The following is a 24,823-nucleotide window of genomic DNA, read 5'->3' on the forward strand; positions in this document are numbered from 1 at the left end:
AGTCAAAACAATCAAAAGAATATGCTGTTGCCCTAGTCATCACTTATCAATGCCCGGAAGCCATTCAAGGATAAGGGTTAATGAACGGTAATTAATGGGACAATATCATAGTATGAACTAAAATATAATATTTATGCATATTTTATGACCGGGCAAGGCTGGACAATCTGCTAGTTTAAAAATAAAACTGCTTCATCAATTTACACGGTTTTTGGTGCATGGTATTTTCTTTCTGTCACAGGTATATGCATTATATAGATTTTTCTTTATTTTGTCTTTTAATCTAGGGAGAATTCTGGGCAAGCATCCAGATGTATTCAAAAGATAACATGAATCATGTTTTATGACTTATCTTTTCATGTCTACACTTTTCTGTGTTACAAACATCTATGATTGATATTAAATTTAATGTAATTGTTTAATGGAATCAAATTAATTTAATGAAATCCAATTACTTTTGAAAAAGAAAAATTTAAGGAAATCACTCCAGACAAGGCATAAAGCTATTTGATGTAAGGAGCTAACAAGAACAAAATGTGATTGCAAAGATATGAAAGCAATGTTTAATTTCAGAAGAGTTTCCGATGGGTAGCTATTCTATACAAGTCCTGGATATGAAAAATTTTCAGTGGGTCACTGTTCTGTACCGGTTCTGGACTTTATAATTTTGCAAATAAAGAGCAATATATACTCGATTATGTAAGTTACAGCATGTAAAATAAGAACAGAAGTCATTTGGATCTTAAGATTTGAGTATGTAAAAAAAAGGAAGCCATTTTTAATTTTGTTCAAATTTCAAAGAAAAATATGTGTGTGGAAAGAGAAATAAAAAAAAAAAATTGATTTTTGTTTTTATCTTGAAAAAGTGAGCATATGAAACTGAAGCCATTTTTTATTATGCATTTCCATTCTAAAATACACACACACACACACACACACACATTTATAAATATATATGCACATACAAATATACATGTAATATATATCCACGAAAAAGTATTTATTAATTTTTTTTTTTTGTTAAGTAAAATTGAAATGAAGCAAAAGGAGAAAATAGGAAAGACTTGTCAAATTTTTAGTATATTAGAAAAAGTGTTGTACACAAAATAAAAGTAAAAATTACAATTTTAGTTTATGTGCGCCTTAAAATAAGCACATAAAAAATATTTGTAAGAAAAAGACAGACAAAAAAAAATGTTCTCAAAAAAGTGATTCTTTTATTTATTTTTTTTCATTTGTTTATTTTTTATCATTTTATTTATTTTTTTTTTAAATATTTTTGATTCTAATAAAAGTTTTAACATTTATTACACATTTGTATGTTAAGTGTTAATACAAACAAAATTGATGCAGTTTAATGTCTTGCTCAGGACAATTTTTTTTTTTTTTTTAATATATATGTGGGTTTGTGAAAAGTTATTTAAAGTCAAATTCTGACAACTTTAGAGGCAAAAACATTTCAATTTTATTTTTGTTGCCGGTTTTGTAAATATATCGGCGATATTTTGTTCTGATGCAATGTAATTTACAATAATGGATTCCTTTTTTTACTTCGTTTCTTATGAAATGATATTTAATATTTATATGCTTAGATTTTTGGTGAATTACTGTGTTCTGTGCTAAGTCTATGCTGGCTTGATTATCACAATTAATTAATCTAAAACAGTCTTTAGAATAGTTTTTAGATATAGCGCTTCTTGCACAGTATGTGTAAGCACAATGAATTTCGCCTCACTTGTAGAGAGATACAATCTGCTGCTTTTTAGATTTCTATGAAATAGTAAACCCATTTTTTGATAGTCTAAAACAATATCCAGGTATACTTTTTCAATCTTTATTGTTTTGCCAATTTAAATCTGAAATCCCTTCTAATTTTAGGAGACTTGTTGATTTTATAAATACTAAATTCTGTTCCTTAGTTCCTCTTAAATAACAAAAGACTTGTATAGCTTAAATACTCCATTGTACATCTTGAAAATTTTTGTGATAGTTTTTGTAACATATGTCCCATCTCATAGCAGTCATATGGTGATAAGGCTTCTTATTATCTCTCTGTATAGTTTAGCGTCAATTATTTCACATTCTGTTTCTGTATTTTTATTGATATCATTTTTGACCGGTGTAGAGTGTTTCTTGCATTTCAAATTTTAATAGGATTTTATCAATGTACCTCGATTGATTCATTTTAATAATTCCTTTTTCATGAGTAATTTGTATGCCTAAAAACCATGATATCTTGCCAAGATTGGTCATTTTGAATTTTTTTATTTAATCTGTTCTTAACATCGATTAACATTATGTCACAATTTGATGCAATTAAAATGTCATCGACCCATAAAACTAAAATCAGTAGTTTATTGTCTTTGTTTTTGGTATACAAACAGGGGTCCACTGGGCATTGTTTGAATTGTTGTTCAATCATCTAATCATGAAATACTGTATTCCAGATTTGACTGCTCTGCCTCAGACCATACAATTAAGCCTCCACATGTAACTTTTATTTTTCATTATGAATTCCTCTGGAGGGGTAATATAAATTTCACAGTCTATTAGGGCATTTAAATGAGCATTTTTTACATCCATTTGTTAAGGTTATTTTGCGATGCGATTTGCAGTAAAATTCTGATTATGGTTAGATTTGTAGTCGGTGAAAACGTAGAAAAATAGTCTATACCGTAAATCTGAGAGTATCCTTTAGCAACAAATCTAGCCTTATACTGTTCAACACCTGACACTGTAGTCTTTTTTGTAAAGACCATCAAGAAGAAATGACATGTTTATCCTTTGAGAGAGGCAGTACCGAATAAGTATTATTTTTTGTTAAAACATTTATTTTACTTTCCATTGCTGACAATGTTCTGAATTAATTGCTTCATTAAAGCTTTTTGGCATATTATCCATGGAATAGCAATAGTCAACTTAATAATTGTTGACTACAAAAAAATCGGGTCATCTTCTATTCCTTTTTGGGTAATGTTCTGATGAATTTTGGACTTTAGCATCAGCATCATCGCTGTCATCATTATTAATACTCTTGTCCTCGTCAATAGCTACTTCATTATCATCATTTGTTTCATGAATTTGAGGAAATTAATTTATCCTCATCATATGATAGATTTTCGTCTTTTAAATTAAATGTGTCTGTGAATTTTACGCATCGAATTCTTTTTATTTTATTTTTCTCTGGAAAAAAATACTAAGTAGGCTGGGCTGTTTTTACCGTACCCAAGGAATAGTTCGCGACCGGTTTTGGTATTTAATTTACTTTTCTTATCTGTAAATGTGAAGCAAGTTGAACAAATTACATGCATTCTGCTTAATTTTGGCTAACCATTACAGAAAACTTCATATGGGGTTCTAGATAGTCTTTTGTTACAGGACACGTTGCATATATGTGCAGCAGTCATTAATGCATACGTTCAGAGGTTTTTGGGGAGTTTTGATTCAATGAGTAGACATCTTGCCAATTTAAAGTGTCTGCCATGATCTTTCTGCAGTTCCATTTTGGTGAGGTAAATTGGGGGCCGATTTTTCATGTTTGATATGATTGTTAATTAATAAAAGTTCAAAGTCTTTATTTGTGAATTCTGTACCATTGTCAGAGCGAATACACTTTACTGCACTGTAGGGGGCCATGTCAGCTAAATATTTTTAGTTGCTAGCAAGGTATCAGATTTGTTCTTTAAGAAATAGACCATTATTAAACCGGAATAATCCTCTACAACATTTAATGCATACCTGAAGTTTTCTCTGTCCGTCGGTTGCATGGGACCATTCAAATCACAATGTGTCAGTGATAGGATTTTCGTGACCTTCTTGTCTGGTATCTTGTTTTGATACTTTGCCATTTTACTTTATGTACAAACGTCACAGTTTGTCAAGTTTTTTGAAGTTTTTATTTTCATTCCGTCAACCACATTGGGCAACGTTTTGATATCTGGAATATTGCAGTGCCAAGAATTTTATGCCATGTCTGTAAATCATGGCAGGCGGTTTCGTTTATCAGTATGTTTCGTCTCTTCTTTATGCGACCCATGTTTTCAGTCACTCTACCTTCATAAAACAACATGGAGAAGAACTCTTGAAATGAACCGGATCCAATAGAATTGTTACTAATTTCCATTGTGTGAATGATTTCATATCTGTCTATTTACAGAAAGTTGAAGAAGATATTTTGGAGAGTATGGTAGAAATTGTGAAAAACATGATGGACAGAGATTATATCAAAGTAAGTTGCCTACAGTTTAAAAAGTAAGCATTCAAAACAAAAATAACATCCACCTACCTACACACACACACACACACATATATATGCTCCTTAAATCTTTTTTTTTTTTTTTTTTTTGTGTATTGATATTCATATTAAAAACTTTTTTCTATTTATTTAAAAACAAAATACAACTTTGTTATATAACGGGTCATGGAATTGCATTCATCTGCAAAAGATCCAGCTAATTTGCATATTCTTTTAAACATTCATTTTAATCTTTTGCAGATGAATGCAATTCCATGACCCGTTATATAACAAAGTTGTATTTTGTTTTTAAATAAATAGAAAAAAGTTTTTAATATCATCAGTTTTTTTTTTGGTTTTCTTATGGGATGATCATCTTTAGTTAACTATTATGTGTAATTATATTCATGTAAATATTCTATATGATTTATACTTATGCAATATTTGCATAAAAAAGTTATAGTAAACACAAACCTCTTTCTATATATCTTTATGTACACGTTTGTTTAAAAAAGTTTGCCTACCAAACTCCTCTGTCAGTTTTTGGTCTACAAACATGAAACTTAATATATAGGGTATTCGAACCCATGTGAAACTTTATATTTGGGTTTTAGCCAAGGAAAATTGGTGCAAAAGTGTGAAAATTAAAGAAATGAAATTTGCCAGGTGAAGGTCAAATGACGGCATTGCGAATATGCAGGCGTAATGTAATAGCTATTGGTCCATGTTTTAATTTTTAACCTTGCAGCAAACATGTTTTCATGGCTTAGGCATTAACATTATAGGAAATAATAAATCATAAGCTAAACGTATGGCGTATGAGTCATTTTTTTTTTTTTTTTTAATTTTTAAATCATTACTATGTATTGGGTCCAGTATAATATGAAATTTACATTAATCAAAATATCATATTTAATCATATTTTACAACCGGGCAATGCCGGGCAGTCTGCTAGTGTGTGTGTATAAGATTTCCTTGGATTTTACTTGTACAAATGGAAATTCTTTTAACTTTCTTGAAGATTTACATTTGGATTTTACCATCACTGGATTTTTTATTTTCCACCAGACTATCCATTCATGTGTAATCACCTTTTTCTTCACTATATTCCCTCTGCTTCACTTTTTTTGTTTTCAAGTAAGATCTTTGACTTACTTGTTGTTTCATCAAATACTTCTGCATGCAAAATCCGATCCCGCATTTTGCTAATTCCTACCCTCTGATGAGAAGGAAAGTATTTCTTCGAAACTCCGCGGATTAAGGACTATCCATTTATCTAGTGTTTCCTTTTCAGATTAAATATGTTTTTAACTTATTTCAAAGTGTTTTTTAACATATTTTATTAACTATTTGCTCATATATATACATATATAAAACAAAGATACAGACACACAATGTTGAGTCTTCTATGAACGTTTTTCTTCTTGCAACATTATATTGTCATGCATTTTTTTTCTACTTAAGCAAAAAAATTTTCTGAAAAGTATATGCATGAAAAAAGATGGTATTAACATAATAATAACTGTTTGTTCCTGCATAATGAAACGGGGTTTGTAAAAAATGTACCAAAATTATAATATGCTGGAGAAGCTGTTTTGCACGAAAAATAAATATTTGGATCTTGGAATGTAACTATACTGTTATTCTTTTATATATGTTCTGCTGTTATATTTAACATACATTGAGCTTCTAAACAAAAAAGAATTGATATACACAAAGATTGAAATATAGTTATAAAAAAACATATTTTATCAAAATGACATATATAGAATGTCTATCTAACATAAAGTTATCTTGTCAGATTTTCAAAATTATACCCAGCATTGAAGCTGAAAAAGCAAACCTTGCTTTTATCTATCCAATTTTCTATTTGTTATTGTTGTACTGTGTTGTTGGAAATGTAATAATGTACCTAGTTACAATTTACTTAAAAAAATTACTTATTCTAGCTCATATAACTATTATGAAACATTTTAAAATAATCACCTCAAAATAAAAATGAACATAGGGATTATTTGTATTTTGAATTGAAGAGTATAGTAGGAATTGTCTACCTTAAGTTTAAAAATGTGCAAATAAAAATTAAAAATTAAGATAACTTCACTACATTCTGGACAATGTTGGGTAGGTACAGCTGGGACTATAAATAATACCTCTTTGTTACTGAACTTGTAAAAATATTCGGATTGAAAAAGAATTAAACGTTTTAAAATTTAATTGATAAAAATCCAAACTGGACATTATTAACCAACATAAAATGAGATATGGAAAAAGCTAAAACATTTCACCAAATGTATGGCTCTCTCTCTCTCTCTCTCTCTCTCTCTCTCTCTCTCTCTCTATATATATATATATATATATATATATATATATATATATATATATATATATATATACATTCTATATATGTCATTTTGATAAAATATGTTTTTTTATAACTATATTTCACTCTTTGTGTATATGAATTCTTTTTTGTTTAGAAGCTCAATGTATGTTAAATATAACAGCAGAACATATACAAAAGAATAACAGTATAGTTACATTCCAAGATCCAATATATATATATATATATATATATATATATATATATATATATATATATATATCATTAGCAACTAAGTTTTTATATTTGTTTTTTTTTTTCAAATTTAAAAGGTTTAATAAAAAAAATAACTATTTAATTAATAATCTATTCTTGTGATTTGTAACATTTTCCCAACCAACATCAAGAATTTCAATACCTTGTCAGTAGAAATCTAAAAACAAATTAGATAAATAAAAATAAGGCGTCAAAAATTTCTATATTTTTTTTTTCTTAACTTAACATTCCATTTTAGCGATCTAAAAATAAACAGAAAGTGGTTAAAGTCAGCTAACATATTTCTTAATTTCCAGTATAGCACTACCGGAAGTGGTGACAAGGCAAATCAGTTCCTTCACTTTTATTGTTCTTCAGTATTTCTATTGTGAAGCGATTTATTGAAATAAAATAAAAAAAATATTTTATTTATTTTTTTTTTTATTGCATTTTCACCCCAAACAAGACACAGTGCTACTTTGATGTAAGAGGCTACTGTCTGGGACATAAATTGCAGGGATACTATGTAGGGAGTTGAGCAGCAAGATGTCTGTTTACATTACACTTGAACTTCTGGATGTCAGTACAGTTGGAGAAGCAGGAACCTGGAAGGGAATTCCAAAGTCTAGCAGTTCTAGGGAAGAAAATATTAGAGTAAAAGGCTTTCTGGTATCTGTGTAGGGGTGCGATTTTGCTGCTTGTCAGGTTTGTTGGCGGGGGGGGGGGCTTGTTGAGGGGATACAAGGGCTTGTAGTTTGTTGGAGCACCTACCATTAAAATATGTGTAAAACGGGAAGGGGATTCAACATTTCATTGATGGGACAGAGGTTGAAGCTTAGCTGACGGTTTGGGACCTATTAGGTTAGCGACTCTCTTTTGAACCCTATCCAGGAGTGAGAGATTAGTAGCAGATGCACCAGCCCAAATGTGACAACAATACTCTATACATGAGCGAATGGTGGCTTTGTAGAGTTACAGGATACTTTCAGGCGTAAATAACTTTCTAGCACAATAGAAAGAGCTCACCTTCTTCGCAGCAGCCTTGGCAATGCTCTCGATGTATCTGTTCCAACTCATGTTCCCTGTGAACGTTAAGCTGAGGAGTTTGAACGAAGTACTTTCAGGTAATGTATCTTTAGTCATAGCTATTGGTGGTTGAGAAGTTTTTTGTAATTATTAAAGGAAACAAGCTTAGTCTTGGCAGAATTGAACGTTATCATCCATTTTTGTCCCCATTCCACTACAAACTGGAGGTCTTCCTCTAGGGTTTCCACCATTGCGTTGGATATGTGTTCATTCGTTTTTGCCTCATGCCCTTATATTTCCCCTTATAGAGCATGGTGTAATCAACAAATATGCCTATCTTAGAGACAATTTTATCAGGGACATCATTTATGAATATCAGGAATAATAAATGTCCAAGATATTGACCATTAAGGATTCTTTTCTTATTTAAGAAGGATTTAATTATGTTAAGTATTTGTCCAGTAATACCATATGATCTGACCATCATGGCATACCCTGCCAAAAGCCTTAGATATATCCAAGGCTACTGCTCTCCCCTCCCCTGCTTTATCCAGTGTATGGTATATGCGTTCAAAGATTACATTTAGGATATCTGCAGTAGAACGGGTTTGCTCAAATCCATATTGTTGGTCGGTAAGAAGTTTAGCAACTTTAAGGTGGTGGAATAGAACTTGATTAATTATGGATGCAAATATTTTAGCGAAAAGACGGAGGAGGCTAATGAGGGGGGATAATTTAATGGGTCAGTTCTTTCGCCAGAATTCTTGTAAACTGGTACCACAGAAGCAGTTTTCCAGCAGTCAGGGAAGCAAGATTCATTAAGGCATTTGTTGAAAAGTTTGGAGAGAACTGAAGCAACCTCAGCAGAGCATTTTTTTTTATAGTATAGCCGGGATGAGATCAAGTCCACATGCTTTTGAGGTGTCTAAGGTTTTGCTTGATATCATGTACTTGAGAACGGGTGATTTTCAGATCATTTAATATGGTTTCTGTCTGCAAAGGAAAATCAGGGAGGAAATGGTTTGCTGGGTCCAAAGTAGAGTTTGAGGCAAAATGATGGGCAAGCATGTTAGCTTTCTCAGTTGCCATGCAAACAACCTCATGATTGTTGGATAGCGGAGTGAATTATTGATGGCCCATTATTTACTACATTGTTGTAGATTTTCCAAAAATCACGGCTTCCTAATTTCTACACTTCAATGCATTTTCTGATGGTTTCGGTATATTCTCTCTTATCTGTCGTTATTTCTTTCTTACAATTACTTCTCATTTCTATAAACTTTAGTCTGGTCGTACTGGACTTATGTCGGATAAATCTGTGATATGCATACTGCCTTTGAGCAATGATAGCTGTGCAAGTAGAAGTAAACCATTGGGGAGAGTGGGGTTTGCTATAGAATTTCCGTGCGGAAATGTACTTCAATTATCACTTTGAATCATTCAGTGGTCTCATTTGCGCACTATTTTGCAGGAAGAAAAAAGATATTTATATAAATATAAAAAAGAGCATTATTGAAAAATATACAATAAAAATTAACAAAATTATAAAAAGATAAAAATAACAAAATTAGTCTTTATTTGCACTTTTAATAACAATATTTTTAAAAAGTTTTATTTTATTTGAAATTTTATAAGAAATGTGTTAATAAAACTATAAAAATGTTTTGTTTTTTTTTTAATTTAAAAAATAAACATTTTTTATTTGGATTTATGATAAATATATGTTCATGAAATTATAAGAATAAAATTATTCAAATTAAAATAACAACTGAAATTATTGAAATCAAAATACCAAAATTTCAAACATCATAAAAACATGTATCCAATAAATATTCCCAAAATAGTTTTAAATAATTTTAAATTTTCAATAATTCTTTAAAAAAAACAAAAAAAAACCCCTAATTTCAATAATTCTTAAGTAAAATAAGACCAAAAACCTTTCCAATAATTATTGAATAAAAAGAAGAATAATCAGAAAAACATAATGAAAAAATACTAAATGCATAGAGGAAATAGGGGTGTGAGCAAAAAAAGCAAAGGAACTGATTTGCCTTGTCATCACTTTTGGTAGCAGGCACGCTGAAAGTTAGGAAGTACGTTAGCTGACTATAACCCAGAAATTAAATTAACTAAAACATAACAAAATAGAATTCTTGAAAAAAAAAAAATAGATTCCGAATTTGAAAACATATTAGAATCCAAGATTACAAAAAAAAATCTGTTGAAACATAGTTGCAAACCCAATAAAAAAAAATTGAAGCTTGTCCAGAATTACCCTTATGTTAAAAAACAAAAATTAAAAAAAAATGTATTATGTATGTACTCATGATAGAAAGAAAATATCATATTCCAAAAACCACATAAATTGATCAAACGGTTTTATTTTTATAAAGAAGATCATTTTTAAGCTAATTTGAGTTTTTTATTTTCAACATCCTCATGTTAAAAATATTATTCTAATTTATCTGGAGTTCTTTCCCTTTTCAGCCTGTTTTCAACGGTGTCGCAATGTCGTCGCTGTTCGCTTATCCACAAAATAAAATTTGATTTTCTTTTTTAAAAATAAAACTACTTGATTAATTTACGTAACTTTTGGAATACAATATTTTCTTTCTGTTACAGGTATGTACATTGTACTGATTTTTCTTTATTTTTGTTTTTAAATATAGGAGGAATTCTGGAAAAGCAGCAAAAAACTAATGTTAAAAAAATTCCAATCTTTGTAAAAATACAAGCCATATTTGTGTTGATTGATGCAGTATAATTTCCAACCATATCATCCTGATCCGAGTTCAAGTTGTTAGAGGTGGATGGGGAGGTTATCATAAATCAAGAATCACAAATAAATAAGAGATCAAGTTAAAAACTAACTCTTTTTTTTTTTTTTTTTTACACAACTTCCACTTGCTAAAAGAGGTGAAAGTCAAATAGATTTATTTCTGAAGTTTACTGTTTTGATATTTTATTTATTCTCTTTTTTTTTTTTTTTTTTGTATCATTTTTTTTTTAAATTTCACCTTTTCTTTTGCAGGCAAATGACGCCTACCTTGAGATGGCTATTGGCAATGCTCCTTGGCCTATTGGTGTCACCATGGTTGGTATCCATGCCCGTACAGGACGAGAGAAAATTTCTTCACGATATGTTGCCCATGTACTTAATGATGAAACACAAAGAAAATATATTCAAGTAAGTGTAAAAACCTATATTTAAAAAAAGTAAAAAATAAAAATTCTATATGTATAAAAAATGAAAAAACAATTTCTTTTGTGTTTAAATGTTGATATTTTAACCCATTTTCAGTTAAGATCTTTTTATATGTCACCTTTTTTAAAAGTATTTTTTATAACATAACTCCAGTTTCTAAATAATCACATGTTGTAACTCTACATCTACTTGGGACAATCTTCTCATCTCGTGTGCTTTTTTTTTTTTTTTTTTTTTCATAGAAACAAAATTAAGAATTACTTGTTCTCATTTTTTTTTTGGGGGGGGGGGTCACAATGTTTCGGTCGATATAACAGACTGAAAAAAACATTCACAAAAAGGAAATAAAAAAATTTATCAAATATTTTACATTTGAGAGTTGTAGATCAATTTGACTTAAAATGAGCATCCATTTTCTGGATAGTTGTAAATGAAGATGTGTAACCAATTTTTTGTCAATTTTTCTTTCAAAAATTTTTTCAACAAATTTCTAGATTGTATCCAGTTCCTAAAATAAAACAAATAAACAAAAAAAAAAACTGAACAGTTTTCACATTTGACTATATTACTTCTTTCAATTTCATTTTAGGTTTAGGTAAAATATACTTACAGTATATCAATGCCTCCCTCCCCAAGCTAAAAATTTAAAGTCTTTTCTCTGCTCATAAAAAAAGAAAAAGTTTCCACTTCATTTTTATTTATTTATTTTTTTTTTTTTTTTCACCCTAAACAAGGATGTCTAAGAGTACCGGGTGGAATGATAAAATTGTCACCCTAGAAAAAAAACGACGTTATTCTATTTCTGTTTGATGAAAACCAGTTTCCTTTTTTGTTGCAGACCATCTACTAGTTGATCAGTAGTGTACAAATTTCATATAGTGATAGGAGCCTTCTATCATGTCTGAAAGTGACACAATGTTCAACAAGCGAGATTGGAGATGTGCCGCTGTAAAACTCATGCTCTCTACCAATCCAAGTTATGACAACAGGACCATTGCCAGCATCCTCAAAATGTAAATCCAGACTGTTCAATGCTTGAGCGAACAGCTCAACGAAGTTTCCGGCCTTGGTTATGGTCTTTGGCGTGGTTTCAAGTGAGGGCCACATAATGCCACATCACATCTTCGAAGTTGGCTTGAAAGTCCAAACCAAAGCGTACCTGGATGTGCTGAAGAGTGTAGTGATCCCCTGGTGCAATCAGGTGACTGCTGGCAGACCCTGGGTGTGGCAGCAGGACTTTGCACCAGCCCACAAGTCCAAACAGACCCAGGCTTGGCTTCAGAAGGCGTGTTACGATTTTGTACCCTTCTTTTACTGACCCCCCCCCTCCTTCATCGACCTGAACCTACTGGACTACGTTGTTTAATCATACATTGAAAACATCACTAATACGTTCAGCATGTCAAAATCGTTAAAACATATGTACAACATTTGAGCTATTGCATATCACCTATGATGACAGTGTTATTTCCTAGTTTAATCATCTAAATTAGTGAGCTGTTTACATTTTGCTATTGTCACCAAACTTTTGTGTTTTTTAGGGTTTTTTTTTGCAATCAGTAAGTAGTATAGTTGTATTTTTTTTTTTTTTTGCAATTAGTAAGTGATATAGTTGTGTTTTTTATTTTTGTTACAATCAGTGATATATTTGTTTTTTTGTTTTTTTGCAATCAGTGATATATTTGCGTTTTTTTTTTTTTTAATACATTTTATATAAATAAAACAAGACAAACAAAAGATGTTAATGACAAAAAACATTGTTTCTATTTCATTATTATTGCCACTGAGTAATTTATTTCTGTTTTATTTGCTTCTTTGTATGGCATAATCACATTGACACACCAGTTTTTGTCAGATCACCAAAGTTAAGCAATGTTGAGCCTGGCTAGTACCAGATGGGTAACCTTTGGGAATTCTAGGCGCTGTATGTGCTTTCTGTTTATCTCACCATCGTTTCCAGTCATCCTAAACCTTCACTTACCACTGGTATTCAACAATGTCGACTGGTTGAGCAGATTAGAATTTGAAGACGTTGCTTATAAACCTATGTCTGAAGACAGAGGGGGAAAATTGACTTGAATTTATTATTTAGATAACAGGTTGATCTTTCTTCTCTCTTTCCATTCGATATTAGAAATTAACTAGCCATATGTCAGGCTCTGTGAATTTGATTTTCAAGCCTTTCAGTGGACCAGATGACTTTTATATTCAACTTGTTATATTTAATTTTGAACTTTTTTTTTTTTTTTTTTTCAAAGTGTTATTTTACACTTTTTTGATTGATTTCTTTTCAATCATTTCTCAAATGAAGGAGAAAGCGTATTGCTGCAGGTAGATTTGTGTCTGCCTACAAAAACAAAACATTTGTAACTTTTTCACTCTTTTCCTTAATTGGTATGCTTCAAAGAGCAGAATGGAATGAGGCGGGAGGGAGAAAAGAGTAGAAACAAAAGAAATCTTTGTTGTTTTTTATTTATTTATTTTTTTTTATTTAGAAGGAATCTTTGTTTTTTTTTTATTTTTTTTATTTAGAAGGAATAATCATGCTTTTATTTTTAGTAGAATACTCAGGGCGCTTCTATATTATACAAACAAAAAATATTAAATTTCAAGTGAAATAAACAATACCTATGTATTTGTCAGGTCTCAAATAGTAACATATCCAAAAATTACAGAAAACAGATAGGTAGAAAAATAATTATTAATGAAAAACTGTTTTCAATAAAGTTTATATGGGGAATAAATTTTATCTGACATTTTGAATTACGTTCATCATGTGACGTAAGCAACACAATTATCTCCCCTGTCAACTTATCTCTTTTTTTTTAGTAAGTGTAATATAGCGATTTCGTTTCCTTTTACATATATTTTTTTTAATTAATAATTATTTTCTACATTATCGTTTTCTGTAACTTTTGGAGACGTTACTATTTGAGACCTGATAATTACCTAGGTACCATTTGTTTCACTTTTTTTGTTTGTATAATATAGAAGCGCCATACTCAGTCAACCAAATTTCCTCTGCAGACGATGGATGTCTAAAAAACAAAATAAAAACAAAAAAAAAACAACAAAATATAACACATAAAAAATGGTGCCATCATATATTTATTTATGCTACTGGCACAGATTTTGAATACAGATGTACTTCAGGATTTTTTGTCTTCATAAGGTTTATAATAGCATAAGCTAGGCATAAGATTGCATATGTCTGCCTGACAACATAAAGATGGGGCTAAATCTTATTTGTCTATATTGTATGAAGTATTCCAGGAGCTATGTCATGGAAACGTTGATAACTAGTAAACTATTTATCTGATCAAGCTGAAATTTTGCATAATAATTACAGTTAATAGAAAAGAATTAGATCCATACATCAAAGTTGGAAAATTCTGAAATTGAAATTTTTTTTCAAAATTTTGATTTTAACAGAAATTTTTCAAGTCAAAGTCATGTGGGACCTCATTGGCTACAGTATGGGCCAAGTAATAAATCTCTATTATGGATGGTACTGAAGTTATCATCAAAAGTGTAACTTTCATGTTTTCTCTGCTGTTGACAGGTGTAAAATAAAAAGATAAAATAAAAGATGTAAAAAAATAAGGTGTAAAATAAATCCATACTAAATTCAAAAATATTATAAAATATCTCTCCGAAGTGACAGGGAGCTCAATTTCTATAGAATGAATAAGAAAACAACACGAGTTGTTTGATTTATGAATTTTTTTCATTGTATTCAATACAAAAGCTTTGAGAATTTAAAGTTCAAGCATTATTGTCTTATACGTAAATATTATCATCATATTATTGTATTATACAAAATGAGTTCCAAAAGTAATGCCTCCTATTTTTTTTAATTCTCTCTGAACCAATCGGAGGGGGATTGCAAATTGTATTGTTATGATGACTGAACTTATGCATTCATGACCTGAAAGTTTCATCTCTCTGGTGCAAATATTGACTGTATGAGACTCTAAGAAAGTAACCCCTGTTATGGCTGTGTCAGAAGCAGAGATGCATCATTGAATTCCTGGCAAAAATACACTGAAAATGGTGGTGACTGTAGAAAAAATAAATTCTGGAGCACAAAAGGTTGCTCATTTATATGTAGCTCTTAAACTTGAGTAAAAAAAAAAAAAAAATATTAAGAGGCTTTACTTTTGTAATGACCCTCGTATGTAATTCAGATATTTCATGATATTTTTCTGCTCTCCTTTCAGGCTTTGAAGCGGTTAATGACACAGTGCCAACACTTTTTCTCCACTGCACCATCTCGGAGTGTCAACTATGAATCGGTCAGATAATCTCAATAAAAATTTAAAAAAAAAAAAAAGAAAAAAAAAAAAAAGAGTCCCTACCCTAAAAAACTTTATTGCACAGGTTTTCTATCTCTATACAAACGTGCCTAACATTTGTCATTGGGACATGATGTTATCTTTGGAACAAGGCTGAATGAAAACCTAAAAGAATTGACTAAAAAAAATTTAGAAAACAAACTTTTATTTAAAAAAATTTTTTTTTGCCTTGATGACATTGGGAAATTCATCTTTCATTTTAATTTTGCTGAAAACAAACTTTTAACTTTCATCTCCATAGACAATACGGTGTTAAAAAAAAATAACTAAAGGTGAAGTCCTCCATGGACATCTTCAGAAAAAGGTCGCAGCTGAAATATATTGCAAGTCTGATGACCAAGATCATGCCAAAAACAATAAAAAAAAAAATTTGAATTCATGTTAAAAAAAAGACTTCTCCATTTCAAATTTTTTTAACAAATTATTTCTGAAATATTTAATTCTAATTTTTTTTTTTTTTTTTTTTTTTTTTTTTTTTTTTTTTTTGAACCAACAATAAAATGAAAATAAATCATTTTATTCAGTCATCAGTATATCTTATGTTAATACTGGATTCATTGTTGAGCATCAAGGTTAAAGTCCATCAAATTTTGGTCAATACAAGTTGATTCATCACTGAAGTCCCTGAGGATGTGTTCCATTGTTTGTCTGAAATTTCCACCTGTGGAGGTTGCTGATTGTCCTTCCAACGCTTTTACTTGTTTCAGGGTAACTCAATATTTCCTTAGGAGATTCATTTGGGTTCTTAAAGCACTTCATTCAAGTAGTCATTCCATCTGTCATTTTGCGGCGAGTCGAGGCCCTCTTTTGTCATGAAACTGCTTCTTGATTTCAGTCTGCCTCTTAGTTGTCCATCATTATGAAATCTGTTGTTTGGTTTTATTTAAGATCATTCAACGTTTTAGTGTTAATATCAACAAATATCAAATATCAACAAATGCTATAGTGCGCACAATAGTCTACTAGGGTCGACAAGTTTCTAAAATACTATGATGTTGTTGCAACAGTGTTCAATCTGACTGGGTTGAACCAGTTTCATATTTGGCCTGCACTACATTCAAAACAGCATGGACAGCAATTCTGAGCAAGGTTGCACAGGACGGCTAACCAATTGCAATTTCAACATTGAAAGCCAGTCCTTTGTGGAGCTGAGAGTTTAGCCATGTCTTCCTTGATGTTTGTTGTCCAGGCCCTTAGCTGTCGACTGATGTACATTTGCCAACCAGACAAATTGTTTGGGAGGATGACACCAAAATTAATAAAGTAACCTCAGATTATTTCATTGATTAATTTGCAGAGGAAATCAATTCATGTAATGTAGACATGCACTAGGCTGCATGTTTTTGGTGCAACTTGATCCAGGTGAGAGATGTTTGTCCGAGAGAAAGGGAAGAGATGTAGAACGGATAAAAAAAAAAAAAATTTCCCCCACTCTATATCTGTGCCAAAACCAAAACGTAGATTCCATGAACAAAGTTTCTTTCTTAGAAGTGCACGTCTGTGGAACTCTTTCATTTGCCTGTTTTCCACCTGACTACAACTTGGATATCTTCAAGTCCAACATAAACAAATTCCTGATGAACCGCCCCCTTAAGTAAGACACTGTATCAAATCTCCAATACTAACGATTACTACGATACTATCTCATTGATTACTGTACACGCAATAACCCTTATCCTCGAGTGGCTTCCAGGCCTTGATAAGTGGTGACTACCATGTAAAAAAAAATAAATAAATAAATAAATAAAAATATCTGATTTTGAGTTCAGCCAGCCAGAGTCTGATTACTCTTTGATAAAAAAAAAGTAAGCGTCTCATTAAACAGCTACTTGCTGTAATTAGAAATCACTTGTGTTTTGTTGAGAACAATGGCCGAGGCCTCCTGAGAACTGAGTTCATAGATAAGACTAGCCATTATGTAGGTGGCCGAATGGAGATGGCCCAGAAAAAAGACAGAAATTTAAGATTTTTGGTCAAAAGTATGCATGTACAACCATGTGCTCCCTGCTCAACAACAGTCACTAACCACAATACTGTTTCTGAGGTCGTCTTCTTGGTACCCGGCGTTGCCCGAGTGTTTGTAGGTGTGTGTGGTTGTTTAATGAAAAGCTAAGAATAAGCGAAGTAAAAAAAGAAAACAGAAAGCGGGGGGTATGACTGGCCAATGCCATGCAACCTGCTAGTAGTATATGTATTACAAGAAAAAGTTCCCCTTTTTTTGTAAGAAAGACATTAGATAAGTGAAAATGAGATTAAGATAGACCGAGATTTGAACTTTGTAAGCAAGGTTTAGAAATGAAATGTGGAATTTAGCATTGTTCAGTTTCACATAAAATAGTTTAGATATGCTGTTGTAAAAGGAATTTTGATTGTTCAATCCTTTTTATGAAAACTGAATTAAAACAAGGTCAGCTAGAAAATAAAGAACAATGCAATTTAAATATGTTGAAAAATAGGTTAGGAAGAAAATAGGAGTGAGAATTCTTTGTCTGCAGAAATGGTTTGGAAGCGTGCCGAACCACGCATGTTTAGGCCCCGTGGGTCGATGACGTCATGGCAGAAATGAATTCTCAATATAGGAGCTAGAGTCGAAGATGAGTTAGACAGAGACGAAGATCAGGGGCAGTCGAGTCCAGATCGAAGTCAGCACAGAGTTGACATGAGGAGGGTCACCCTTTAGAAGCGAAGGGTTAGAACATTAAACATGTAGAAACGACTTTGAATTCCTGGATGTCATCATCATTTCGACCGGTTAAATGGAATAAAAGAACATCTCATATTTTTGTAACTGCCGTCTTGGTGTTGTCTTTCTACCCAATTGAAGGTAATGTGAAATCATCGTTATTAATGAACTTTGTATAACCCATCTTAAATAATGTGTCCCCCTCTCCATCTTAAGTAATGTGTCTCTCCTCCCTCCTCCTGTGTTATAAGAACTGATCACCCTCTCTCAGTCGCTATGTTAAGAATCTACAGAACTGTATGAATATCTCTTCTCTCTCCTCATCAAATTGTATTACATGTCCCCTATGCAGCATTGATTTAGGTTGTAAATAGACTCCTAAGAACAATAGCAATAATAAATTGCGTTGATAAGACAGAAACAATGTTGTTATTGTAAAATTTATTAAAAATATAAAATGTTACAAATACAAACTTTGCAAATACGTGGTTGCTGAGAATTTTTCAGATTATCACTTAAAAAAAAAAAAAAGATTAAAATCTCAAAAACCAACAGAAGTTAATTGCGTATAGTTTACTTCAAAATAACATTTCTCAATAATTGCATCAGCCATACATTTAAAATATTCTTTAATTGTTAATTTGTATTTTGTACATAAAAAACAGAGTGTCAAAAGATATTGGATGAAAAAATTACTGTTATAATATAAATGAAGAACAAATAACAATTTAGATAAAAAAGAAAAAATTTATAATTTAGATTAAAAGAAAAAAATACAATTTAGATTAAAAGAAAAAACATAATTTAGATTAAAAATATAATTTAGAATTAAAAAAAAATATATAATTTAGATAAAATAGGAAAAAAATAGAATTTAGATTAGATTAAAAGAAAATAATGTATTTAATTGTATTTTTAATGAAAAAAAACAAAACAAAATCTCTTTCAAAATTTAATTCTGATGTAAAATTACCTTTGAACACTCCTAAAAAATGATAAAATAAAACATAAATGTAAAATATATATATATGGGTAGGCCATGAAGGAACTGGAACAAGTTGGTGATCAAAGACATGGGACAGTTCGGATTGATGAATCCAAACACAAATGATAGAAAATAACAAAGAAAATGAAAGAAGTCATCTAACCTCATCCAGAAAAAAAAGTCTGAAAAATAACAGATGTGAAATATACAAGGAATACAGAGGAAAAGAGGAAGGAAGAAAAGACAAAAAGTAGGAAGGAGAGAAAATTAGGGTCCCTAAAATAAAATGAGGCATCTCTCTAAAAGAGTAGACTTTTCTCCATTCTCTTTTATCTTATTTTTTTTTTTTTTTCATGCTGGAATTTAACTCCATGAGTTAAAGGAATATTCGGCATTCTACAAATTTAAATTTAACTTTTCCTTTTCTTTCAGAATTTTTTTTTTCTCTATTTTAAAAAGTCCCCTGGCTGTACATTCACAGAAGGTAAAATAAATTTGCTAAGTGAAATATAATCTTAAATCTCTCAAGTTGATCGTTATTAAATTTTGAGATGAAGATTTATAAAATACCAGAAAGTTGAAATGGTATTTTATCTTAGAAAAATTCCATCAAAGAGGAAAGATCATGGATCCCAATCTCCAAAAGACTTTAACCTTTAAGATATAATCAGATTTGATGCTTATCTATATAATTTGACCAATATTATTTATCTGTACATTTCTGTGAATTTTTTTTTTATCAGCACAAAAATTCAGTTGCAGCTGTTTTCCGAACTTCATCGAACGAGTAGTCTTTCAGCAATTTGCCATTTTCATAGACAGTCACCAGAATATCCTACAAAAAGAAAATAATAGACATGTGTTATATATATATATATACATTATATCTTTATTATTTTTATAAGAACTTAATTTCAATTTTTGTACACATTTTTTAATATATTTTTTACTATATCTTTATTTTATTTTTAATTTAATTTTTTTATTTCATTTTATTTATAATTAAATTCGTTAAAATTTCTCATGATAATTAATATCTCTACCAAATTACTCTGTAAATTTTGGGGCTACAGATTTGAAATTTGGGCACTTGTACAGTTTAAATCAAGACATTAAAAAAAGAAAATATCGAAAAAAGGTTATATTGTACATATCCGCTTTGGACTGAAGATCTCCGAAAAAAAATTTCACTTTACTTGATTGAGTCTTTGTTTTTTTTTTGTTTTGTTTTTTTTTACAGCAGAAAAACGTTTTAATGACAGTGCGTTGATTTTTTGAACATGTGACGGGGAGATAACTCAATGTAAAGTGCCGACACTCCCTCCCCATCTTTAATACTAGCTTTTCTTCCTAAAAATCGAACTTTTTTCCCACTATCATAACAAATTGTTTTTTCACTGTAAAAAAAAAAAAAAAAAAAAAAACTAATCGATAAAATTAAGTGAATTTTTTTTTTTTTTTTTTTTTTAAATTTAATTTTCACCCCAAACAAGGCACAGTGACACTTTGAAGTAGGGGCTACTATCAGGGACTTGATTAGCAGGGGGCATTATGAAGGGAGATGAGTAGAAAGATGTTTGTTCACATTACACTTGAACTTCTGCATATCAGTACAGTTGGGAAAGCAGAATCCTGGAAGGGAGTTCCAAAGACCTGCAGTTCTGGGGAAGAAACTATTGGAGTAAAAGGCTTTCTTGCACCTAGGGATCTCTACTGTAAAGGGATGAGACTTAGTAGCTTGTCGGGTTTGTCGGAGGTAGTTACGTTGGGGAGGTACAAGTGTTTGCAGTTCGTCAGAGCATTCACCATTAAAGTATTTGTAGAACAGGCAGAGGGATGCAACATCTCGTCGATGGGACAGAGGCTGAAGCCCAGATGACAGTTCAGGACCTATTAGGTTGGCGACTCTCTTTTGAACCCTGTCCAGGAGCGAGAGACAAGCAGCAGATGCACCAGCCCAGATGTGACAACAGTACTCCATATATGGGCGAACGGTGGCCTTATAGAGGTACAGGATACTGTCAGGTGTAAGTAGTTTTCTAGCACGGTAGAGGGAGCCAACCTTCCTTGCAGCAGCCTTGGCAATGCTCTCAATGTATCTATTCCAGTTCATATTCTCTGTAAACGTTAGGCCGAGGAGTTTAAAAGAAGTACTTTCAGGCAATGTGTTCTTGGCCATTGCTATTGGTGGTAGAGAAGGTTTCTTTTAGTTGTTGACGGAAACAAGCTTAGTTTTAGCAGCAGTTTAGTTTTGGAGAACTTCATTCCATAACAGATACATACAATTTAAACTTTTTTTCGATATTTTCATTTTTTAATGCCTTGATTAAACTGTACAAGTACCGAAATTTGATATAGGAGATATGGACCTGTGGGAGAAAAAATTGATTTGGTTTTTAGCCAGTAAAAACAACTGCTAAGAGGTCAAATTTGAAAAATTGGAACTTAGCAGGTATAAGTCGACAGTGCTTCGCTACACATGCGCAAATATACATTTATACATTAAACTGCATCAATGTTTTAAAGTTTTAATATTCATCTGTCCTTATGCCATATGGTAGTGAATACTGCTGGAGAGTTAAATATTTTGGTTTCAAGTCTAGTTGATGGCAAGTCCCAATGACCGAAGTCATATTTTTCTTTTTAACTTAAAATCACAACTATATATTGGGTACAATATAATAATCAATAGAGAATGGACTTTATAATAATAAACGCAAAATTTACATAAATAAAAATATTATATTCAAGCATATTTTATGACTGCAACGCTGGGCGGTCTGCTAGTAAACTACATTTGCCTCTTTTAACCCAAGGTGTTCATTTGCTGTGTAATTTTTTGATATTCTCTTCTATTTGGTGTCTATTTCCAGTGCTGCTGATTAGATTGTATTCAAACAAGATTTTGTATTGTCTCATAAACAATTAAATATTTTGCTTATTGATGTGGAATAATTATTATTATATTGTACCCAATATATAGTAGTGATTTCAAAAGTTAAAAAGAAAATATAACTTGAGTCATTGGAACTTGCCATGATTGAAACCAAAATATTCACTACCATATGGCATAAGGACAGATGAATATCAAAACTTTAAAACATTAATGCAGTTTAACGTATAAATGTATACTTGCGCATGTGTAGCAGAGCACTGTCAACATACGCATGCCAAGTTCCAATTTTTCAAATTTAATCCCTTAACAGTTGTTTTTAATGTTTCATCCTTTCGGGAATCATCAGTGCAGGGAGTCACGATTACTGCCTGTCAGGAGATTCAAACACGGCTATGAAGCCATCTCTGACTTAAAACAAATAAGACATGAAGTTGCCTTTGAACACACCTGCTATTTTAAGAATATTAAGCACCTTTAGAAGACTATACATCATATTCTATCTCGGACAAAACCAAGTAGATTTTCTTGTATAAAATAATATTACAAAAACATATTGCTGTTAGTTTTCCCAGACAATGTGGCCTTTAAACACACATACTCTATGATATTGAGCATTCTTATTACTGTGTATGACTTACCAGGTATAATATTTTATTATTTATTTTATGATCCCTAGGCAATATAGAGAAGATTTTCTTGTATAAAATAGTATAACAAAATACTGACATTGTTTTCCTGGATGACGCAGCCTTTTATCTTATCTGCTCTATCCAGGATATTGAGCACTTTGGATTGAATAACTTATACTTCTTACCATATATGATAGTGGATTATTCTTATTTTGCTGGCAATACCACATACTTTATCTAGTGTACAACATATTAAAAATAACAAAGAAAGTCTTTCTCTTGGGCAATGTTATGTTTAAACAACACCTATTTTATCAAATTGTTTTATTATTATTTATTCAACACACCTTTGCTTACTGTGTAAAAATTACGAGGTATGACACTTTTGATAACTCTTTTATATTGTTTCATTTTAGAACCATTTGAAGAATTCAATAATGGTAAAGTAGAATGGATAGTTGTTTCTATGCACTATTTGTGGGTTTTAGAACTGAAGACAATGGATGACTATAAAGCACCAGTAGTAATAATGAAAGAGAGTGACCTGCAGCATGACTTGTGCCAGATTCACAAAATTTGGAAATTTTAGCTGCAGCTTAGTGCTCCTTGAAACCTAAGTTAGGGAGAAGCTTCATCAGTCATGTTGAACCCTTAAGAGCATATTATTTTAGTATTGAAATCCTTTGAGATGAGTAATTTGTTTATTTATTTAGTTGCGGACTGTTATCCTCATCTTTATAGTTGTTGTTTCACAATGTTTCGGCCAACTATTCCTCTGGCCTTTGTCTCTACAGTTCCAGGTAAGCATTGTCTAAAGATAGTGGTTTTAATCCTACCCAAAGTCAGTAAAAGAATTAGTCGGCCAAAACGTGATGAGACAACAACAACTATGGAAGGCAGTAATTACTGAAGATACAGTTAAGAAATGCAGCATTTCTATCCCATCGTGGTAATCTGATGAAAGCCAGAGGAATAGTTGGCTGAAATGTCGTGAAACAACAACTATGAAGATGCAGATAACAGTTCGCAAATGAATAAATAAATATACCTTAACACATCTCAGGAAGAGACCAGATTACAGCTGTTAACCCGATAACTAGAGAATGCCCCCACCCTCTCCTACTGATGTGGGAATCTTGCACTTTGAGATCCTCCCCACTTCTAGTTCGGAAACATCCTGGCTCCAGTGGAAAACACTCAACTGTTCGAAAACTGGAATGGGATGATTGAAAATTGCTATGAAATAGGGCTACAAAATTGAGGACCATTCGCAAATGTGGAGAGAAGGAACACTTGTTTGTCATCTACTTCCCAACCAGTTCAGCTTGAAAATGCTGCAGAGTACAACAATAATGTGCAACCCTGAGTAAAAACATGCAAAGAAGTGCTCTTGAATACTGTGAAGATTGTAAGATGAAAGCTTGAGGATTGCGATGAAGATGTGGAAGCAATGACCAACAGAAAGGAGCATAGCAGGCATTCTGACTGTCCCACATGCGGAAATTTATTGAAACTGCAAAAAAAATGTGCAGCAAGACAATACAGACCTAAGAAAATCACCTTGTGAAAGTCAAGAAACTCCTCAACAAGGTTAAACACCAAATTGAGCCAGGGATACTCTTGTTCTTTTCAGATGAAAAGAACTTTTGCAAAAATCAATTTCACATCGTTGTGTCGAACAACAGATATCTACAATACACACGTATGGCATGAAGACTAAGTTTCCTCAAACTGTGATGGTCTTTGAATGTATCTCTAGATCGTGCTGTCTCATATATTGGAAAAAGGACTCAAGATTCAATTCAGACGCTTATATTGGGCTGCTGTTCACTGTAGTCAAGTGCTACATAGGGAGGGTGGCTGCAGGAAGGTTATATGTACATGTGGATACAAGATTCAGCTTCATGTCACACCTCCAGGAAAAACTCAGAAGTGACTGTCTGAGAACTTCCACAACTTCATCAGTCTTAACATCTGCCCCCACCTTCTCGATTGCCTGATTCATGAACAATTATAATTAGGGCACAGTTGGGAAATGTATCCACCATATTGCTGCAAGATCAAAGATAAGCTGATTGCCAGAATCAAACTGGTATTCAAGTGTCTCTTAAATGACACTGTGAAGGTAGTGTGTTCTCGGTTTAGGTCTCATCTAGCGGCCGTGGTGAAGACTTTTTTGAGTGAGTTGTATTCAGCCAAAGATCTTCTAAGAGACTCGTGTTGAATTTTGAG

General features: G+C 31.6%; 2 protein-coding genes across 2 annotated transcripts in view; one reads left to right on the top strand and one right to left on the bottom strand.

Annotated features, from left to right (window-relative positions):
- Nucleotides 1-15,928, top strand: part of LOC145243411 (pre-mRNA-splicing factor 18-like) — a 43,430-nt gene extending 27,502 nt beyond the window's left edge. The window contains exons 8-10 of the mRNA XM_080106265.1: nucleotides 4,157-4,228; nucleotides 10,870-11,025; nucleotides 15,264-15,928. Of these exons, the coding sequence (XP_079962391.1) occupies nucleotides 4,157-4,228; nucleotides 10,870-11,025; nucleotides 15,264-15,347 (312 nt within the window). The 3' untranslated portion in view covers nucleotides 15,348-15,928. The remainder of the gene's footprint in view (nucleotides 1-4,156; nucleotides 4,229-10,869; nucleotides 11,026-15,263) is intronic.
- Nucleotides 15,929-19,400: 3,472 nt separating this feature from the next.
- Nucleotides 19,401-24,823, bottom strand: part of LOC145243409 (nicotinamide phosphoribosyltransferase-like) — a 73,677-nt gene continuing 68,254 nt past the window's right edge. Inside the window, exon 9 of the mRNA XM_080106264.1 lies at nucleotides 19,401-19,901. Within this exon, the coding sequence (XP_079962390.1) occupies nucleotides 19,806-19,901 (96 nt within the window). The 3' untranslated portion in view covers nucleotides 19,401-19,805. The remainder of the gene's footprint in view (nucleotides 19,902-24,823) is intronic.

The sequence above is a fragment of the Euprymna scolopes genome, chromosome 22, assembly GCF_053919585.1.
Source record: "Euprymna scolopes isolate OS-2025 chromosome 22, ASM5391958v1, whole genome shotgun sequence".
Taxonomy (NCBI): domain Eukaryota; kingdom Metazoa; phylum Mollusca; class Cephalopoda; order Sepiida; family Sepiolidae; genus Euprymna; species Euprymna scolopes.